The sequence below is a fragment of the Papilio polytes genome, unplaced genomic scaffold (genome assembly GCF_000836215.1).
Source record: "Papilio polytes unplaced genomic scaffold, Ppol_1.0 DF823923.1, whole genome shotgun sequence".
NCBI lineage: Eukaryota > Metazoa > Arthropoda > Insecta > Lepidoptera > Papilionidae > Papilio > Papilio polytes.
In genome coordinates this window covers 4307205-4325879 of record NW_013525281.1, presented here as the reverse complement: position 1 = coordinate 4325879, position 18675 = coordinate 4307205, and the positions used below count along the sequence as shown (strand labels likewise).

The 18675-nt window shown below is 33.7% G+C and overlaps 2 protein-coding genes across 2 annotated transcripts in view; one reads left to right on the top strand and one right to left on the bottom strand.

Moving 5' to 3' along the window:
- Positions 1-1753: 1753 nt before the first annotated feature.
- LOC106102512 (tyrosine-protein kinase hopscotch) lies at positions 1754-14807 on the bottom strand. The gene is made up of 22 exons (XM_013282020.1): positions 14038-14807; positions 13574-13725; positions 12382-12540; positions 11243-11420; positions 10776-10930; positions 10431-10523; positions 10238-10357; positions 9853-10001; positions 9622-9756; positions 9017-9144; positions 8466-8602; positions 7478-7675; positions 6872-7022; positions 6403-6541; positions 5980-6054; positions 5726-5841; positions 4965-5210; positions 4230-4382; positions 3792-3965; positions 3147-3319; positions 2760-2909; positions 1754-2172 (listed from the first exon to the last, which is right to left on the bottom strand). The coding sequence occupies exons 1-22, from the start codon at positions 14275-14277 to the stop codon at positions 2034-2036; spliced, it is 3360 nt and encodes a 1119-aa protein (XP_013137474.1). The 5' UTR covers positions 14278-14807; the 3' UTR covers positions 1754-2033.
- A 550-nt stretch (positions 14808-15357) lies between these two features.
- LOC106102113 overlaps positions 15358-18675 on the top strand; it is an 8354-nt gene continuing 5036 nt past the window's right edge. Inside the window, exons 1-9 of the mRNA XM_013281522.1 lie at positions 15358-15481; positions 15870-15905; positions 15985-16087; positions 16171-16290; positions 17217-17470; positions 17654-17839; positions 18152-18232; positions 18305-18442; positions 18648-18673. Coding sequence (XP_013136976.1) covers positions 15873-15905; positions 15985-16087; positions 16171-16290; positions 17217-17470; positions 17654-17839; positions 18152-18232; positions 18305-18442; positions 18648-18673 — 941 coding nt within the window. The 5' untranslated portion in view covers positions 15358-15481; positions 15870-15872. The remainder of the gene's footprint in view (positions 15482-15869; positions 15906-15984; positions 16088-16170; positions 16291-17216; positions 17471-17653; positions 17840-18151; positions 18233-18304; positions 18443-18647; positions 18674-18675) is intronic.

The following is an 18675-nucleotide window of genomic DNA, read 5'->3' as shown; positions in this document are numbered from 1 at the left end:
TTACAATGGTTCCCTGCTTAATTATTTTATATCTTACCTATATTCAATAACAGCTAATTGTGACAATAGTAAATTGCAAATACTATCGCAGCTATATAAAAAAGTATATATCTACGACGTCATAGCAGTTTATATAATCTATTGGACACTTAGGGCCTGTCCCACCAAATTGTAAATCGTCTGATAACAATTCAACGTGTAAATGTGATGGAAATATCGGATTTTGTCCCCTTATCTGATAGAGACGTCATTTTTAAGCTAATTGAGCCTCTATCAGACAGTAGTGGGATAGGCCATTAATCAAAATATTTACTTTCCTATTTATAGCACTGGTGGTTATCATGTATTGGTTAAAAATAATATATATAAAATTATAACAAAATTAATTAGGAATATATAAAAATCAAGACATGTTACGACGCCGTAGTTATATATTTATTAATATTTTAACACTTTTAAAATGATCATATAATATCATCTTTGGTTTCAACTTAATAATGCGTTCCACCATTCAGAAAAATAAAACAGCTTTACTATTTCCGAATGGTCAGACAAGCAAAATTAAATAAAATTAATCTTCACGTATACAATAAATTCTCTTAATATAAAAATGACTTAACATTTTATAATAAACTAACTTCGGCAAGTGATCTCCTGACTTCTAAACATAATTATGTTTACATACATTTAATAACGATCGTAACTATTTATAGAACAATATAAAAATGCACGTCAGTATCAACATTTCATTGCACTTAACAAAATAATTGTATTTACAAAATAAACTTAATAATTCTAAGGCAAATGCTTTGAGGAACCACAAAATTCAATATAACAAAACCCATTTTGGTGTAAAATGATTGTCGGTATATTAATATGAAGCTATATTAGAGTCGGGCAGGGGTGGCAAACATTTATGTGCATGCCAATTTCTAAAAAAAAATGTCTAATAATTTGTTAAAAAAAAATGTTATCTTTTATATTGGAATAATTCCCTAATATAAAGATTCGCGTTCACTCATAAATACTTGAATAAATGAATTATGAATTTTGTGATTAGTTAAGCGCCCATATTGTGTACCATTGGTTCGACATCCCTGGACTTTGGATTTTTTGTTAAATACTCGTGAACAATAAAAGCGGACTCACCTTTGACTAAACTATCGCACAACACACAATTTAACTGTTTAGTTGCATAACTACAAATCGAGTAGTGTGCGCACCGCTTTATAAGCTCAAAGGAATCAAAGCGAGACTAAACAGTTGTGCGATGGTTTAATCAAATGTGTGCGCGTGCTCCAATACTTGTCTATGTATGTCACGATGACCTTTGTACAGCGAAAGTAAACATCTGTGACGTTATTAAGATCAAATTACGCACGAGTGTCCTATAAACTTTAATTTGAAAACTATTGTCAAATAACGTTATTTACCTCGGTATAGGGGATTGTATCGGCTGTTTCAAAAAACTTAATATAATAGCTACAAAACGATAATCTCATGTTTGTTGGCGCTAGTGAGTACAATTTAGTTTCACTTATGCCCACCGGGTCAAATTGTCGATCTATATATAAAATTGTTTACAATCAACATATTTCTCTGTTTCAATTATATTTTGTGATAAATACTCCTATATAATAATATTGAACAACTTAACATATATAAACTGACTTACAATAATTTTGTCTCGTACCAATAAACTTTAAAAAACATTACATAGTAACACAGTCATAAAATAACCTTTAATTCACAATATTTACATATAAGTAGTCGATTTAAATTTAATCATTTGATAAAAATTTTAATCACTTCCTGTAAACAAATCATTAAAACATCGTTACATAGAAATCTTATATCAAAGGCATATAATACAAATTTTAATATAATTGAGTCGACAAAAAAATCAGTTTATATAAAAATAAATTAAAAATGTAATTATATAAAATCCGTCATAATTAAAAGTTTTAAATCGTTGTTTAATTACCTTGGTACCACATAATTATCCATTAGCAATAATTCAGATATCCTTTAATTCATTTATATTCGTCCATAAATCTCTTACACATGTGAACGAGGTCTATAAACTTGGGCCTGAGGTTGGGGTCCAGGGTCCAGCAGTCCTTCATCAGGTGACGGAATATCTCCGAAGGGCAGCCTTCAGGGATTTGGAAACTGAAACAATTTATATCATTGTTTACATATAAAACGGATGGATGGATGGACGTTAGTATGTATCTGTGGCGGATGTTACAATCTGTATGAATTTGTATAAATGTGGAACATAGGTTGAACGTATAAGCTACTAATTTTGTCTTTCACGCGGAATCACGGGCGATAGCTGGTAGTTATTACTACCTTATATTTAAGGTTTTATTTAATGAGTGTTCAACAAACTCATGAAAAATTTAAAATAAAAAGCTCTATTGATTTCATGAATTAAAAAAGAGATTGACAAAAGTATAAAGACAAAAACAGGCTAATCTTAGTAATAAACCAATTCTTCTTATAATGTCATCTTCTTTCGAAGCTCGGCGATCATTAGGACAACTTAAACACGACTCATTACGTATTCATATACTCCTGTCCTGTACAACTTTAGTTTTAGATTTTCGTACCCGAGGTTTAGTTTTGGAGCGGTAAATAGCCAGAGGTAATGTGGTCATGGGACACACACATAATCAGTCGAAATTTTGCTATATTATTAAGTAAATACAGTGTATATAAGCATATAATAGAGATGTATAAGTGGTTGGTGTTACCATGAGGCGCGGTCGCGGGGCCGGTCCACGTCGAACTTGGGCACCTCGTGCCTGGCGCGGGAGAAGATCTCCCAGGCGGTGACGCCGTACGACCACACGTCGCTCTTCGTAGAGAAGTGCCACGGCTCCACCGCAGACTCCGGCGCGTACCTACACAACACATACACTTTAATCTGATATATGTCAAACACCTGTATTTATACAATAAAAATATTTACTATTACATATTACTGCTGAACGAATCTCGATGAAATTCGGTTTTAAAAATAGTTTAAAAAAAAACCGACAAAAAAATGATTTTCGTTATCAGCTGCGCAAATACATCATATTCAAATATGGATTTTGTCAATATTATAAATAGACTCCAATAAAGTATTTGATAGTAACCAGTTAATAGGCAGCAGGCGCTCCGTCTTGATCCTGTAGGCGCTCTCCTCCTTGGGGATGATCCTGGCGAGGCCGAAGTCGGAGATCTTGACGTGGTACTTGTTGACGACGAGGATGTTGCGCGTCGCCAGGTCGCGGTGCACCACGCTCTTCGCGGACACGTGGTCCATGCCCTGCGACACACCGACATTATACACTAAATGCCACACACAAGACCTAGCCTTTCACATCATTTTATCACGAAAATTAATTAAAACATTATAGCGTATAACTATTAGTGGACAGATAAATAACTGAATCAAAAGAGCTAGTTGGTATATTAGCTTACTAATATAAATGCGAATATTCAGATGGATGGATTGGAGGGATTATTCCCAACCGTCTCGCCGCTCTGTCCAGACGTGGGGACATATAGGAATAAATAGTTTCATCCGTCCCACCTTTTGCGACGAGGGGTCTGTTAGACAATAATTTATTTCTTAACGTTCATCTGTCATCTTATTGGTGATAGTGGGAATGAAAGTCGGGACGTACGAAAATTTTTATTCTCATCTGACCCCATGTGGGGACAGAGCGGGGAGACGGTTAGGAAAAATCCAAACATGACTGTATAATTTACATGAAATAAGTACAGAAGTTACTTACTGTGGCGATATCCTTAGCGTATTTAAGTAGATGTGATATCCGCAGCTTATCGCCTTGGAACTTGAGGTAGTAGTTGAGGGAGCCCTCCTCCAGGTATTCCATCACGATCAGCACATCGGAGCCGTGGTCCCAGGAGTAGCCCAGGATCTCCACGATGTTTATATGCTGTAAGGACTAAAAACAAACGGGTGGTGTTAATTAAATTGAAACAATTTTAATATCACTTAAAAAGCCTTATATTCTAGCTTTCGCCCGCGACTCCGTCCGCGTAGAATTTAAAAAAAACAAAACAAAAGTAAGTAGCCTATGTGTTCTTACAGACTGTCTTCTAGAACTAGGACAAATTTCATCAAGATCTGTTTAGCCATTTAGGTTACAAACTCACAAACATCTATCCATCTATAATTTCGCATTTATAATATTAGCAAGATTATATACCTTCATAATTTCCAATTCATTCTTAAAATCTTCATACAAATTTCCATTTCTTTCGGAAGCCTGTCGAGTGAGTTTCTTCACCGCCACCTCCTTCCTCTGAGATTCCTGATTGTCGCGCTCCATCCACCCCTTGTACACGTGCCCGTAGTTACCCTACAACGTAACATACACTTTATTTAGCACATTCTATATCTAATCGACTAAAATATAATAAAGTCAGGAAATGTCATTAAATGGACGATTATTGCCAGTGTTAAATATCTATTTCGCTTGGCACAAGACCGGAAAACGTTTGTTGAATTGAAAATCAGCCTCCATTAGTAGAAACATAGAAAAGATATCAAAGAACATTGTAGACAGAAAGAATGTTGACCTTAGGTTCTACCTATACTCATATGAAATGTAAATACACACTACTTTGTAGCGTAGGATGTCAGCAATCACAGCATGATTTTGTACAACTCTTTCTTTTATAAAAAGCATTACACTTACGAGCCGCTAAGGCCGTATATTTTCACGCTATTAAACTTATGTACGTCTATTGGAAAAACCTTCATTGGATAAGGGACCGTAAACCACAAGCCGACAACATTAAGGAAGCTAGCCATGGTAACGGTAATCGTTATCCAATGTCAAAGGCCTTCGTTGTCATTTGTGCATGCAAAGAATTACGCTTACGCCACGAAGTAGTGTGTGTTTAGACTTGTTAGTATATATACAGATTGTTCGACTCACGCTGCCAATCTTCTTGGTGAGCGTGACGAGGTACGTCTTCCCTTGCGACACGATGGACTCCATGAGGCGCGGCGCGGCGCAGGCGGCCAGCTCGTCGCGCTCGTCGCCCGCGCCGCACGCGCTGCTGCGCCCGCTGCCGCCGCTGCCCGCGCTGCCCGCGCCGCTCGCCCCGCTGCCCGCGCCGCGCAACGCGTACGCCAGCGCGTTCATATTCTCCAGAGAGTTCGATGATTTGTTGTCCGAGAACTGTACATTACAAGGGTTATCAACAATAGGACAAGACCCTCTAAAGCCTAGACCTAATTTAAGTCCCTTGCATTTTCAGGATGAGAATGGAAAGTCAATTTAATGGCGGAGACGTATAGGAAGGGAAAATATCGTTATATACGTCTCCTTCTCCGTTGTTTACAAGTAGGTAACTCATCATTGCGACTGTATATGGGCAGCGATCGCTTCGCTTTGTCGGCGATTCAGGTGGCCGCTTGCTCGTTTGCCAACTTATAATATAAAAACTATTATCATGCGCAAGAAAGCATATCGTTTACAGTATAAGTTTCAGATAAGAATATTACGCATGCGCGCTATTATTATGACGGCATAACTATCAAATCAATTAAAATAGACAAGATCAGTTGAACCGTTAGATTTACATTTACTTCAAATCATGTTAAAAAGATCACATTTTCAAAAAAAAACTGGATATTATAAAAAATCTAGATAGAGCGTCTGCTATGTCCATTTTATTAATGTGTTATACTCACAGGATTGTCATAGGAGTCCGACATAGTACCATTCATAGACGGCACACTGCTATCCACAGATATCAGCGACTTGTTGCTGCCCGCGTCGCTCAGCTCACTCGGTATGAACCTGTCACCTGGGAATAATTTCAACGACGTTAAACAGTTTTTTTATAGTTAAAATCTCCACTAAGAGACGCCCTTAGTCACGATTCAACAAGCAATTAATTGCTATTGCTTAGAAAACTTTATTTAAATATATATATACCACTCACTTGAAACAGTGTCTGCATGCTCCAAATGGTCAAGAGAGATCTTTGGTTCCTCATATGTATGTATTGGCACGTATTCTGAAAAAAAAAACTATTTTTACAAAAATATAAATACTCAGATGTTTGTATGATAATGAGTTCTGATAATATAATATATAAATAAATTTAAACTATCATACGAGAATTGGATACAACTACACTATAATCGATTAAAACAAATATAAACACTGCAATTGTAATATAATAACAAGAATAAACTATTGTTTTTCTTATTAACCCTTAAGATGATAAGAGATGGCTGGATTGCCTGACATGATCAAAAAGCGAATGGTGACTGAGATGACGGATGATAGAGTTATGTGGAGAAATAAGGTAGGAAAGATGATGTTTAGTTACGTTATATGTGTGATTGTGTGTGTGAGTCACCTCTGTGCAGCATGTGGTTCATGTCCCGCATGATCTCCTGCGGACGCAGCGGGTCGGACTGCCAGCACTGCCGCATCAGCGCCCACACCTCGCCCGGGCAGCGCGCCGGCCGCAGCAGCCGGTCGCCCATCTCGTAGCTCTGCGCACAACGCCCGCCTCACACACTGACACACACCTCACACCTCGGATACGAAGGGAGAAGAGGGCATAGCACGAAAATTTACAAAAAAGTATCAGCATCGTCGTTAATATTTGTATGAATTTATTCACTAGAGGCACTGCAGAAATCTCATTTTTGTTGATTTCGATACGAATACTATCTCGCAAATTTTCGTGATTGGTTCCCTGTTTTTAAAAGTGGAAATGTATAAAAGTTAACACTTACATACAACGTAAACACACAAGTTACATGTTTACAGTCACATTTTTTTCAAAAATTGACATAGACAAAATAACTTGTAGTACATACCCTTGCTGTCAACACCGGATTGGTGTCATTGGGAGATTGTCCGTAAGAGAATATCTCCCATAATGTGGTCGCGAACGCCCAGATGTCCGCTATGACAGATCTCTTCGCCAGGTTCAAATCCGAATAGAATTCTACAGGTATCCAATGGACGCTAAAATAATTATCACAAAACAAAATAATTAAAGAATTGACCTACGTACGTCCGCGATAACTTATATTATTTCTATCTCTTTCATTTTTAATATGAAAATCATATGATTACGTCTGGTATTAAAGTAATTAATTGAATCTATAAAGAGTATGCAAAGTTTCTGCTTTTTCTCAATGTCAGCGGTCACTATAATGTTTGGTCAATTCTGGATGGTCGTTTGACATCTCGTATTATTAAAAAATCTTCATTTTATAAACCATATTTATGCCCGGATGCCGTGGAATATTAAAAATATTTTGTACAGTACTGATTATCTGACTATGAAGTGTTTTTTTTTTTATCTTTCTCGGTTTCGAGTGGGAATTCATTGTTTAGTACACAATTTACAGGACTATTAAGTATTAGGTACATGTTTTGAAGAGCTGAAGTAGTGGAATAAAGTCGAATGTGCGTACTCTTGTTGTGTGTATTGACGTAGCGTGGGCCCGGCCAGCTTGACGAGCAGGCGGTCGTGCGCGGCGGCGGCCAGCAACAGGCGGCGGCAGCGCACGCCGCCGTGCGCCACGCCCGCCTCCGACAGGTCCCACAGCGCGCGCGCCACGCCCGCGCACACCTTCTTCAGCTGCAGCGGCCGCACCGCCTCGCCGCGCGCACTGCACCCCCACACACAATACTCAGACCAGACAGTACATCGTGTATTAAGCCATACTTGGGAAACAACCATTGGTGGGCCATGCCAATAAAAAAAACTTCTTAACATTAACTAAATATCACTATTTCTGACCGACTTCTCAAAAGAAAGAGAATTATATATTAAGTTTACATCGTATAGTACTCACTATATCCCATAAGGAATTAACCCTTAAATCTTGTTAACAAACACTAATTTCAATACATGACGGCCATTACACCATCTCATGTCATCGTCGTATTGTAATTTTTGTTCAAATTATGGCGATTGAGATATGCAATTTGATTATATAGAATTAAATTACCATAAATATGCTGTACTGATTCACTTAACTGCATAATTAACTTTATCTGCCCCATAACTATATAAATACATTTTCTAATTTTGAAATTTTATCAGTCGTCACATCCATAATTCTTAGAAATCGAGTCCATACTGATAGAGAAATACAACATTATAATACATAATTTTGCATAAAAATGACAATTACCGACGCATTCGACTCGTTAATCATTTATTTATATGGTTTTCGAATACCAAATATTACTAATATTATAAACGCGAATATTTAGATAGATGTATGTTTGTAGCCTAAACTGCTGAAACCGTATCTTAATGAAATTTGGCATAGATGTAGAGGATAGTCTGAAAAACATAAACACTTCTTATATTTATTATTTTAATTCAACTTGGACGGTGTCGCGGTCGAAAGCTAGTCACCAATAAAAAAAGTTTACAGTAATCTGACTTACCGTAGATAATCATCAAATGGTCCATAAGGCAAGTATTCCAGCACCATAGCTGTGGGCGAGCTCAGAGTCACTCCGTACAGTCTTACTATCGAGCTGGACTGCACACAAGCCCACTTACTGGCCAGTTCTATAAAATCCTAAAATAAAAAGTATAGATTTTAGTTTGGATGGATGAATGTTTATCACATTATTAGAAAATAGATTAAAAAAAAAAACAAAGACACAAAGTAATTAAATGTTAACTCTTTCTAGACCTCAGTAGAGATCTCTTTCTAATCTTTACTTAGGTTGTCATTTAATAACCCTTAAATTATTCGACTATGTGGAGCAGTTAATATTACAGACCTTATAGAACAAGAAAATGTTAAATTATCGTTAGAAATACTAAGGCCCTGTCCCACCACTGGCTGATAAGAGACTCTTAAAGAGCTTAAAAATGACGTCACTGTCAGATAATGGAACAAAATCCGATATTTTAATCACATATTTTACATATAGGATTGTTATCAGATATTAGTTTGGTGGGATGGGTCCCAAATAAAATAATATACCTTTAAGTAATCCGCAGCTTTATCCCTTTGTAGAGTTTTAAAAGCAACGACAAGTTTTTTCGTTTCATCAAGTTTCCACAATGCTTTGTATGTTGCTGTTATATTCTCTGAACCCATCTTCTCAGATCCTAACACAAATAAACACAAGATACCTTACTAATACAAATTCGAAAATTTAAATGGATGTTTGTTAGGGTTTATAGCCTACAATGCTAAATGGATCACAATGAAATTTGTCATAGATGTAAAGGTTAGTCTGGAAGAACTCATAGACTATTTACTTTTGTTTTTTCTTTTAAACCATGCAGGAGGACTCAACAAACTGAGAAAAAGATCAACTGGGAGTTTTTTAATTCTCTTTTATCTTTGATACAATAGAAAATATATAGTATATTAGTAATAGTATAGTAATATGTGTAATAGCAAATGTTATGTACGCCAGTATTTACATATATATAAGAAACGATACTGGCAACTAACTCATTTTAAGTGTATAATATATATGTTGTGGTTGTACTTAAATAAATAAATAAATAAATATATAGAACTTATAGGATTTCTTATTGTGATATTTTAATGTTGAATATTAATAAAAATAATATTACCTGTATATAAGAGTATATCTTTGTTAGGCAGACATCGAGGGCTCCTATTATCTTTAAGTATTTCCTGCAACTCAGCTTGGTCTATACGAACTCCTTTCTTCACAGGCTCTCCACACAGAAGTAACTGAGATTTATCTACCAAAAATTTATAATATAATTAATAAAAATTCATGAAATGTTAAGAATTATAAGGTCTCCGAGAGCCGCAGACGCTAATAAGTACTTAATTACCATATTCCGATGGAGGAATGCATTCATTGAGATATATCCTTCCTTCAGGGTTCTGATGACAGCTGACAAGTCTTTCAATACTAAAATATTCTTCCTTATTAAAAATGTAACAGTGCCCTTTGAATTCCAACCTGTATGTTTCTGTTGTGCTGCAATGAAATATAAAATTATACCAATATTATAAATGCGAAAGTAAATGTATGGACGTTTGTTACTAAAAATTTCGCAGAGATGAAGAACATAATCCAAAAGAACGCAATATTTACTTCATGTATTTATTAATTTCACACAGACAAAGTCGCAGGCATAGATGAGGTTAAATATATAAATGTTTATCACAATGAAGTAACGAGTTTACAAATGTTAAAATAATAAGAATAATCACCTGTTTTTTGTACAAACATCGAGATAAAATACGTTGTAATCATCTTGACATTGCCTTAATATGTAACATCCATGTTTCTTCCCGCGTTTTTCTTCTAATTTACGATAAGAAAATGCTCCCCTGTACAAAATAACATTAACATAATACAACAGAATGTAAAAAAATAATTTGTCATTTCATTTTATTATCTTACCCAACTGGACCGTGACATTTTATCCTATGCAATTCTTTTAAAGAAGGCGTCTCGTCGTCTTTCGATAAATTGAACGTCCATTTTACCATTAACCTAGCAAAAAAAAAAATTATAGCAAATAAAGAAATCTGATACATTAAAAATTAAAATCATTGGTTTTGACTGTAGAAAAAGTTTTAATAAAAGAAATAACAAGGTGTAACTGTATAGCAACTGACAGTTCAAATTTAGCCTACACATGCACAGTTCAGTTAAAAATAGCGAGCTTCAATACAGTCGAAAACCAATGTAAAAGGGATGAGAATATTTTTTCGAAAAACAGTAGTAACAAAGGGTTTTACAAACCTGTAGTAACCATCACATATTGATATAAACGTCGAAAGTTGTTCTTCGGTTTTGAATTTAAAAAACAATGGCGTACCTCTTCTAGATACTTCTACGGAATTATCACCATTTCTTGTTAGATAAATTAATTCTTCTATTGTACAAACATGAAACCACTGTAAAACATTGTATTTTATTAACATTTACTATGAGTAAACTGGTGTATTTATTACAAACAATACAATAAATATTAACTCGCATATCTACTTAGCATATGTCAGCTATGTATTAACTTGTAATAAATCTTTTGTCTACAAAAACAAATGAACTAATAAACTCCGCTTTTAGGAACTCGGATGAAACTCTAAAATCTTGTTTTTCAATTTAATACAATTATTATTGTAATTTCAACTCAACAGCTACAAGTTGAAGCAAGATAAATTACATTGGCAGTAAATAACACATTATTGAAATGTAAACATGCTTACATCACGTTTTAAGGTATTGTAGAGTCTAATTCCAGGATGATGCGGATGAAAAGGAGCCACGATAAGCCGCACAGGTATTACATCACCGCCATTTTGCCATAAAACATTATCATATTCCTCTGACAGGTAATTAGGCGCCAAACCATATAATTGTTGTAGGTAGAGATTTTTAACATAGCTGAAATTATAGATAGTGTAAATATGTTAAACATTAAATCTATTTTTTTATCTATATTGACAATTAATATTCAAAACTATAATGTTAGCACAGTTTCTTTTAATAACAATAACAAAACAACTAACTGAATTAACTTTACATTTACACATCTTTCAAAACAAAATGGTAAGCAGTTATCACAAGCAAAGATAAATAATTTTAAAAGTCGAGACTTCTGGTAGTAAACAACATTTATTGCAATGGGAAATTCCCAGTTAAAATATTCAATATCAGGCATAAACCTAGATGATAACTTAGTAACAAAGATTATGCTATGGTATTCATTGTAGTAGATATAATGTTAGGATATTTCCAGACTTATTAAAACCAAGACTTTAAATAACTTCGCAAGCAAAGTAATATTTGCACACAAAGAGCTGATACCTTTTTTATGCACCATCAACTTCAGATTATTCAGTTTTTTGTATCACAAAAACTTTGTATTTCACGCCACATAATATCACGTAAAAATAGTATGAAAAAACTACACTTTTTTCATTGATCCACAACCAAAATAACCTTATTCTATTTTTAGTTTGAATAACAATAACCAAGAGTTTAGAAATAAAACTGAAGGTACATTGAGTATTATGGATGCCATTAAGCAAGATTTTTGTATCCAAATTGTTTTACATAATAAAAATTATTGTATACTGAATTTTTATTTCTCAATCTTAGCATATATATAATTATCTGAGATTACTCTTATTTTGTAGGTCTCAAATTAAACCAACTTTGATTAAACAATGTAAACATAACAATTACCTAGTAGTTTTACTAAATAATAAGAGGAGATTAATTACAATAAACACTTACTTATATGCCTTATGTAGGTATATAATCAATCAATAGATAGTCTTATTGGGAAATACCATTTGCATATAATAATCAGAAATAAGCAATATTATGCAAAACAACTTACTTGACATTATGACCCACGGAGCATAATTGTGGAAGATATTCATGAGCATATTTTTTCGGAAATGGTCCATGTCTCCTTACAATAACTTTAGGAATATATTTCTTGTAATTTCTAACAACGTCATTCAGCGGAAGCTTCTCCTCTAAAATTGCTCGAGTCCTAAAAATGTATACACAATTATTATCTGTAAAAATACACTATTAAAAAATTTAAAAAATCAACAATCAATGAACAATAGTCAATTTCTAGAATCTCAGCCATGTACATGACAATGCTTAAGATCAGTAACATTTTATAAAAAGCTATCCTTGGCAGGGACACTGCTGCACAACCAAATTATTTTGTGATAAATTAAATGTTATTTAAGAATTGACTTCACATTGTTATTTTATCAAAAACTTTAGGAGTATTATTAATTTACTAATATTTGTTTGGAAAATACTTATATCAATTTTCAATGCTTACATTTTTATCAGTGACTAACATGCACTTTGACTTTAAGATAAAATATAAATCTTCATTACGTAATTTACAATTAGATAAATTACACATTTATACTTATAATAAATCTGTAGTGTCTGATTGTAATATCAAAAGAAATGGTCCAGATTTTGGGAAGATGGTGTATTTGCATTGCTGATAACGAAAATCGCATTTAGAATTTGGTTGTCTTTCTGTCTGACTGTAAGCCATGTTTGTTCAGGGTAATCTCTAAAACAGCTAAACTAATTTTGATTGACTTTCACTAAAGGATAACTGACATAGATGGCCATTTCATATGCTACTTTTTTAATCATAACATTATGTGGACAAAGTCGCAGGCAACAGCTAGTATAAAGTAACATTGTATATTTAATTTTATGAAAAATGTTTAACACAATGATTAGTAGCAAATTTAACAAGTTAATAATTAACTTTAAGATACAACATGCCTTATTATTCTTTAACTCTTTTTTCCTTATACTGTTTTACATACATTTGACAATTTACCTCAATAACATCTTTTTACATTTGCTTAGGTTATTTTAAGACAGTCTGAGACAACATGTAATAAAAATATCTATATTTAGGGGAAAATTAATGATCATCAAAACTATTTTAATTGCTATACTTTTGCTTGTCGGACTTTGTAATACACATGCAAATATTTCCATAGTTCTAACATATTTGAACAATTCTTATCACTACTTACATATCTGCAATGCCCAATCCGAGTAATTCTTGTTTGTGCTCTGGATACTTGATTTCTTGTACCTTGTTTTCATTGACATCATTCCGAGCTTGTTGAAAATAATAGTCATATGTTGTTTCATCCAATGTTATTAGTAGTCCAAGCCTTGGTACCTGTATAAATAATTAAAATAAAAAAATAGTAAATTGCATCAAGAATTTTTTTTTCAAAAGGCACTCAGCATGTTTTTATAGTATAACCAGGCTAGGACAGGCCATTAACAGATCTCATGTCTGCAAAAAGTCTCTAAACAAGCATAAGATAATTCAGAATAAATATGTTTTGATTGCGAATGCAATTATAAAAAAATAAATTTGAGGTTTACAGATTTCATTACTAAAAAAACAAAAAAAATGTTCAAATGATATTACCATAGGCATGTTTTGAATAATAATTGTAAAATTTCATGACATTTTTTTACTTACCTTGAAACGAATTCTTAAATCATAATCGCGAGAGCTAGCAAGAACCAGACAGTTATCTTTAAGGAAATAATCAGTGCCTTTGACTCTTAATGCAAATAAAGTGCGCGTCAGAGGTGGTATGTTATACTTCTTGCATAAAAGTATGCACAATTCCTCAGCTGTAAAACTATTTGAACACGAAATAATATTAGGGGTACGGTCGGTAACCACCGATACTTTTACAGTATCCACCGATGCCATAGTTTATTTTGTAGACTTAAACCACAAAAAATCTGGCGACGCCAACAGTGATAACACTTGTTCTACACCAAAAAGTTGAGTATTATATTGTCACAATATTTATATATCACGTTCATCTTGTTTTATGATAGTAACATCTAGTGCACACAATAAATCAATTAAATAACAAAATGTTTATTTATAAACCACCTAAGGTCACCACTACCACTACACAACACACAACACTGGCGCTGCTGTGCTAAATCTAGAATCTGTGACTTGTTCTTGTCATAAACCAACACTAATCTCAGTGATCTTAATTGAGAGACAGGTCATTATTTTGAAGTGGCAGATTTTGCTTCGTTCCGACATAAAAGCACCACTTGATGTTACTGATGACAGTAAATTCTATCTCCACTACTAGTTCAAAGCCTAACCACTGCTACTAACCGCAACCATCAGCACTGAGATGGCAAAAATCTAAAAGGCACAAAATTTCACAACTTTTAGCCTATCCTTGTTTACAGAGTCTAGGGATGGCTTGAAAACTTCGAATTTGAAATAGCCTGCGCGGTCCTCACTTGGCCAGTACAGTTGGACAGTTGGGACGAAAAGCGACACTCACTGACGCCTATAAGCGTTAACACTTTGCCAGTTAATTGACGGCCCAGTCAGAGCGCTTCGGACTAAATGTACTGGCCAAGTGTAAATCGCGCAATTAAACTTTCACCACTGAGCTTTTGATTTGTGTAAATTTGAATTGCAATAATTATAATTAAAATTAACAAAAATCATTGTATTCAAGAAACATTTTATAAGTTACTTTTTTATTACAATACGACTAGAACGCGGTTTTGAACACAAATCATTTTAATATCGAAAAAATGATACACTTAAATAAAACTTTCAATTACATTTACATTAAATAAAAAAGTAAAATGTTTTAAGTTAGAATATATAAATATTACTTTACTTTACTTAGAAGATAGGTATAAATTCCTAATTCCTACACTTTTTTTCAAAATCATATCCTAATCGAGAAACAACTTGAAAACAATTAGATTGATTGGAATCGATGTATAGAGAATCACTTTTTTATCATTTAGATTTTAGCCGCCATCAGCCGCCATTTACATTCTGTCGTCGGTTGTTAAATGTCTTTGTTCGCATTTTTTTCAAAAGTCCATATTTAGTACATTAAACCAGATAAATATTAAATATATCAGTAAGTACTGTTTTAGTATACAACATAAAGTATTGTAATGCATTATGAACCTAATGATTTGTTAGCATTCACACGTGTGAAGAATTTAAATGCCGGCCCTCGGCTTTTACTGTTTTTTTTGGATAAAGTTTAACTTTTATTCTAAAGCTGAAAGAAGTTTTGTTTTTAACGTAAAAGATTTTGCATAACTTGTTACCAAGAAACATATCGAGAAATTTCAAACTGCAATTTGTTGAAATTTTCAATGTACCTTTAGGGTAGATTTAGCTTTGTAGTTAAACGCCATACATATTTCTCAAATTTTCTTAACGTTTCTTCTAAAATATTTTTAATTTCAATTAATTACTTGTATTATGTATCCAATAATGTAAATCTATGGCCTTTTCAGATAATGGATGACGAATGGGATGATTCTCCTGCAATTGTAAGTATTGCTAGCAAATAACCGTTATTTTTTGTTTCAATAGTACAATGTTTTTCAACTGTATTACTTATGCTGATAGGTATTACCACCGCCGGTAGCTAACAATGGCTACTGTGAAGATAAAGTGGATGAAGGTCACAGTTTATCCAGGGGCAGAGGCTTTCAGTCATTTAATGACAATGGTATGGTTTCATATTATTTTATCATATTCACAGTTAACCTCTATCTGGGCGTATAAGGTGATTTTCATTTGTCTTGTTTGCAGATTATTCAAAGGACACTGACAATGGGTTTGGGGAAAGAAGAGGCCGCGGAGGCGGCAGAGGTCGTGGCGGTCGTGGCGGCAGGGGAGGTACCCGGGAACCCAGAAATTTTGACTCAAATGGTAATATCCTAGATCATACTCTTATAACAAACTTATCATTCCCTTTATAAAGATAAGATTAAACTAATTCTAAAAATTGAACATTTCAATTTTACTTATTGTAAAACTTAGTTACCCAATTGAAAAAAGTGGAATATGAAATAACATGTCATATCAGTAAGATTAACTAGGATTGTATTGTCAGAGTTGTCATATACTATAAGTAAATGTTGAAAATAACCTTGAATTGTAGTATTGAAAATATTGTCCCACATAATACTTCATACTAATATTTTAAATGTGAAAGTTTAGATGGATGGATGGATAAATGTTTTTTAGAGTTTGTAGCCTAAATGGCTGAACTGTTCTGCATGAAATTCGGCATAGATGTAGAGTATAGTCTGGAAGAACACATACTTACATTTGTTTTTTATTATTTTACACGGACGGAGTCATAGGCGAAAGCTGGTATGAACATAAATAGATATGGATTTATATAGGCGAGTAAAAGGAATGAATTATTTTAATAAAATGATGCTAAATAAATAGTGGTAGAGTCAAAGATAATAATAATAATGGTGGGTAATTATAAATAAGTTGTCTTGGTTGTATTTTTAACTCGTAAATAACTGTCATAAAATTTTATAATAGTTTACTTAGTGAAATGATGTATCAATCATTTAAAAGTAGGTAAAACCTATAACCATATTGACATAAGTATTGTTACATTGAAAATGTAGGTAGTATATACAGAAGTTGATAATGGTGCAATAAGCAAAGAAAAAGATTCATTCTTTTAAAAGTGCTAACGGTTCAAGGTATTGACACCATAAGAACCACAATGTTTTAAAAATACATGTACACTAGATATTTTTAATTTAACATATGTATATTGTTTGTTATTTATTTCTCTACTATACATCTTTTTTCAATCTCATGTTTTATAGGAGATTTCAATGACGAGGACAGGGGTGAGAGGGGTGATCGTGGAAGGGGAAGAGGTAGGGGCAGGGGAGGAGGTGGCAGAGGTGGAAGACACAATGATGGTGGTGAGGACAATGAAGCGGGAGGTGATGATGAAATGAAGAAGCCGCCAGTAACCTATGTGCCTCCGGAACCCACAGACAATGAACAAGAAATGTTTAGCAGTACCATTAGCTCTGGCATAAATTTTGATAAGTTTGATCGTATTGCTGTTAAAGTGAGTAGTTTTTATAACTTTTTTAATATTTACAGTAACAAAAAGTACAATTACAACATTTAATAACTAAATTGAGATATATGGTAGTCTAAGTAACTTAGATTTTTATTATGGTTGTTTAATGTAATAAAAAGATGTTATTTTGGAGTCTTGTTTGATTATCTAAGGTTCATATATTTTTAGGTGAGTGGTGAAAATCCTCCACGACCGATAGAAAGCTTTGAATCTGCAAACTTAAGGAAGTCAGTGTTGGAAAATATAGCAAGATCGGGATACAGAAAGCCTACGCCTATACAAAAGCACGCCATTCCGATTGTAACAGAGGGCCGAGATCTTATGGGCTGTGCACAGACTGGATCTGGAAAAACTGTAAGTATCACAAAAACATATATTTAATCTTGAGTTCGGAAATATTTGCATTGCCAGTGTGTAATAACTAGTGAGGGGAAATGCAGAAAGAGGAAATTTCCCGTTTCTACGTGTCCCTTCTGTTGGCAAAGTTTAGCTTTACTTCCATAGCTTTCTGTTAAGAAATTTTTAATTGAATATGATAATCTATAAAAAAAAAATTGTCACTCATATAACTATAAGTTGTTATTGTGCAATATATGTAGCATTTGTTCTAAGGTCTTAAATCTATTAATGAATAATAATTGTTAATGAACATTTTAATTTTTTCAGGCAGCTTTCCTTGTTCCTATAATAAATAAGATACTCGAAGAGGGGGCACCATTAACTGTGAGCCCTAATGCTCAACCACAGGTAGGTTTCAAAACTATTTTTTTTTTTCTTAGTATTTCCTAATACTTCATTTACACACATTATTTTTTACAGGTTATTATAGTTTCACCTACAAGGGAATTAACACTACAAATATTTAATGAAGCAAGGAAGTTCTCGTATGGTTCTGTGGTGAAGGTTGCCGTGGCATACGGAGGTACAGCCGTCCGTCACCAGAGTGATAACATTTCTGTAAGTTTTTTTTTTCTTTTAACTTAATTTGTGACATTTCGCCCGCGAATCTTTTCATGCGAATTTAAAATCTAAACTATTGTTTACATTTATGCCAAATTTCATTGGGATGAGTTCAGTAATTTAGGCTACAAACACTAACAAACATCCACCAATCTAAATCTTTGCATTTATAATATCAGTAAGATAAGATGTAATGTGTTAGCGCGGCTGCCACATCCTGGTGGCGACGC

Bases quoted from the DNA above. Each gene is read 5' to 3' on its own strand.
- LOC106102512 (XM_013282020.1), bottom strand. From the start codon at position 14,277: ATGGCATCGGTGGATACTGTAAAAGTATCGGTGGTTACCGACCGTACC. The intron at 10,931-11,242 runs GTAAGCATGTTT...AATGTTTTACAG, and splicing joins ACAATACCTTAAAACGTGAT to TGGTTTCATGTTTGTACAAT. The intron at 10,524-10,775 runs GTTTGTAAAACC...TTTTTTTGCTAG, and splicing joins ATATGTGATGGTTACTACAG to GTTAATGGTAAAATGGACGT.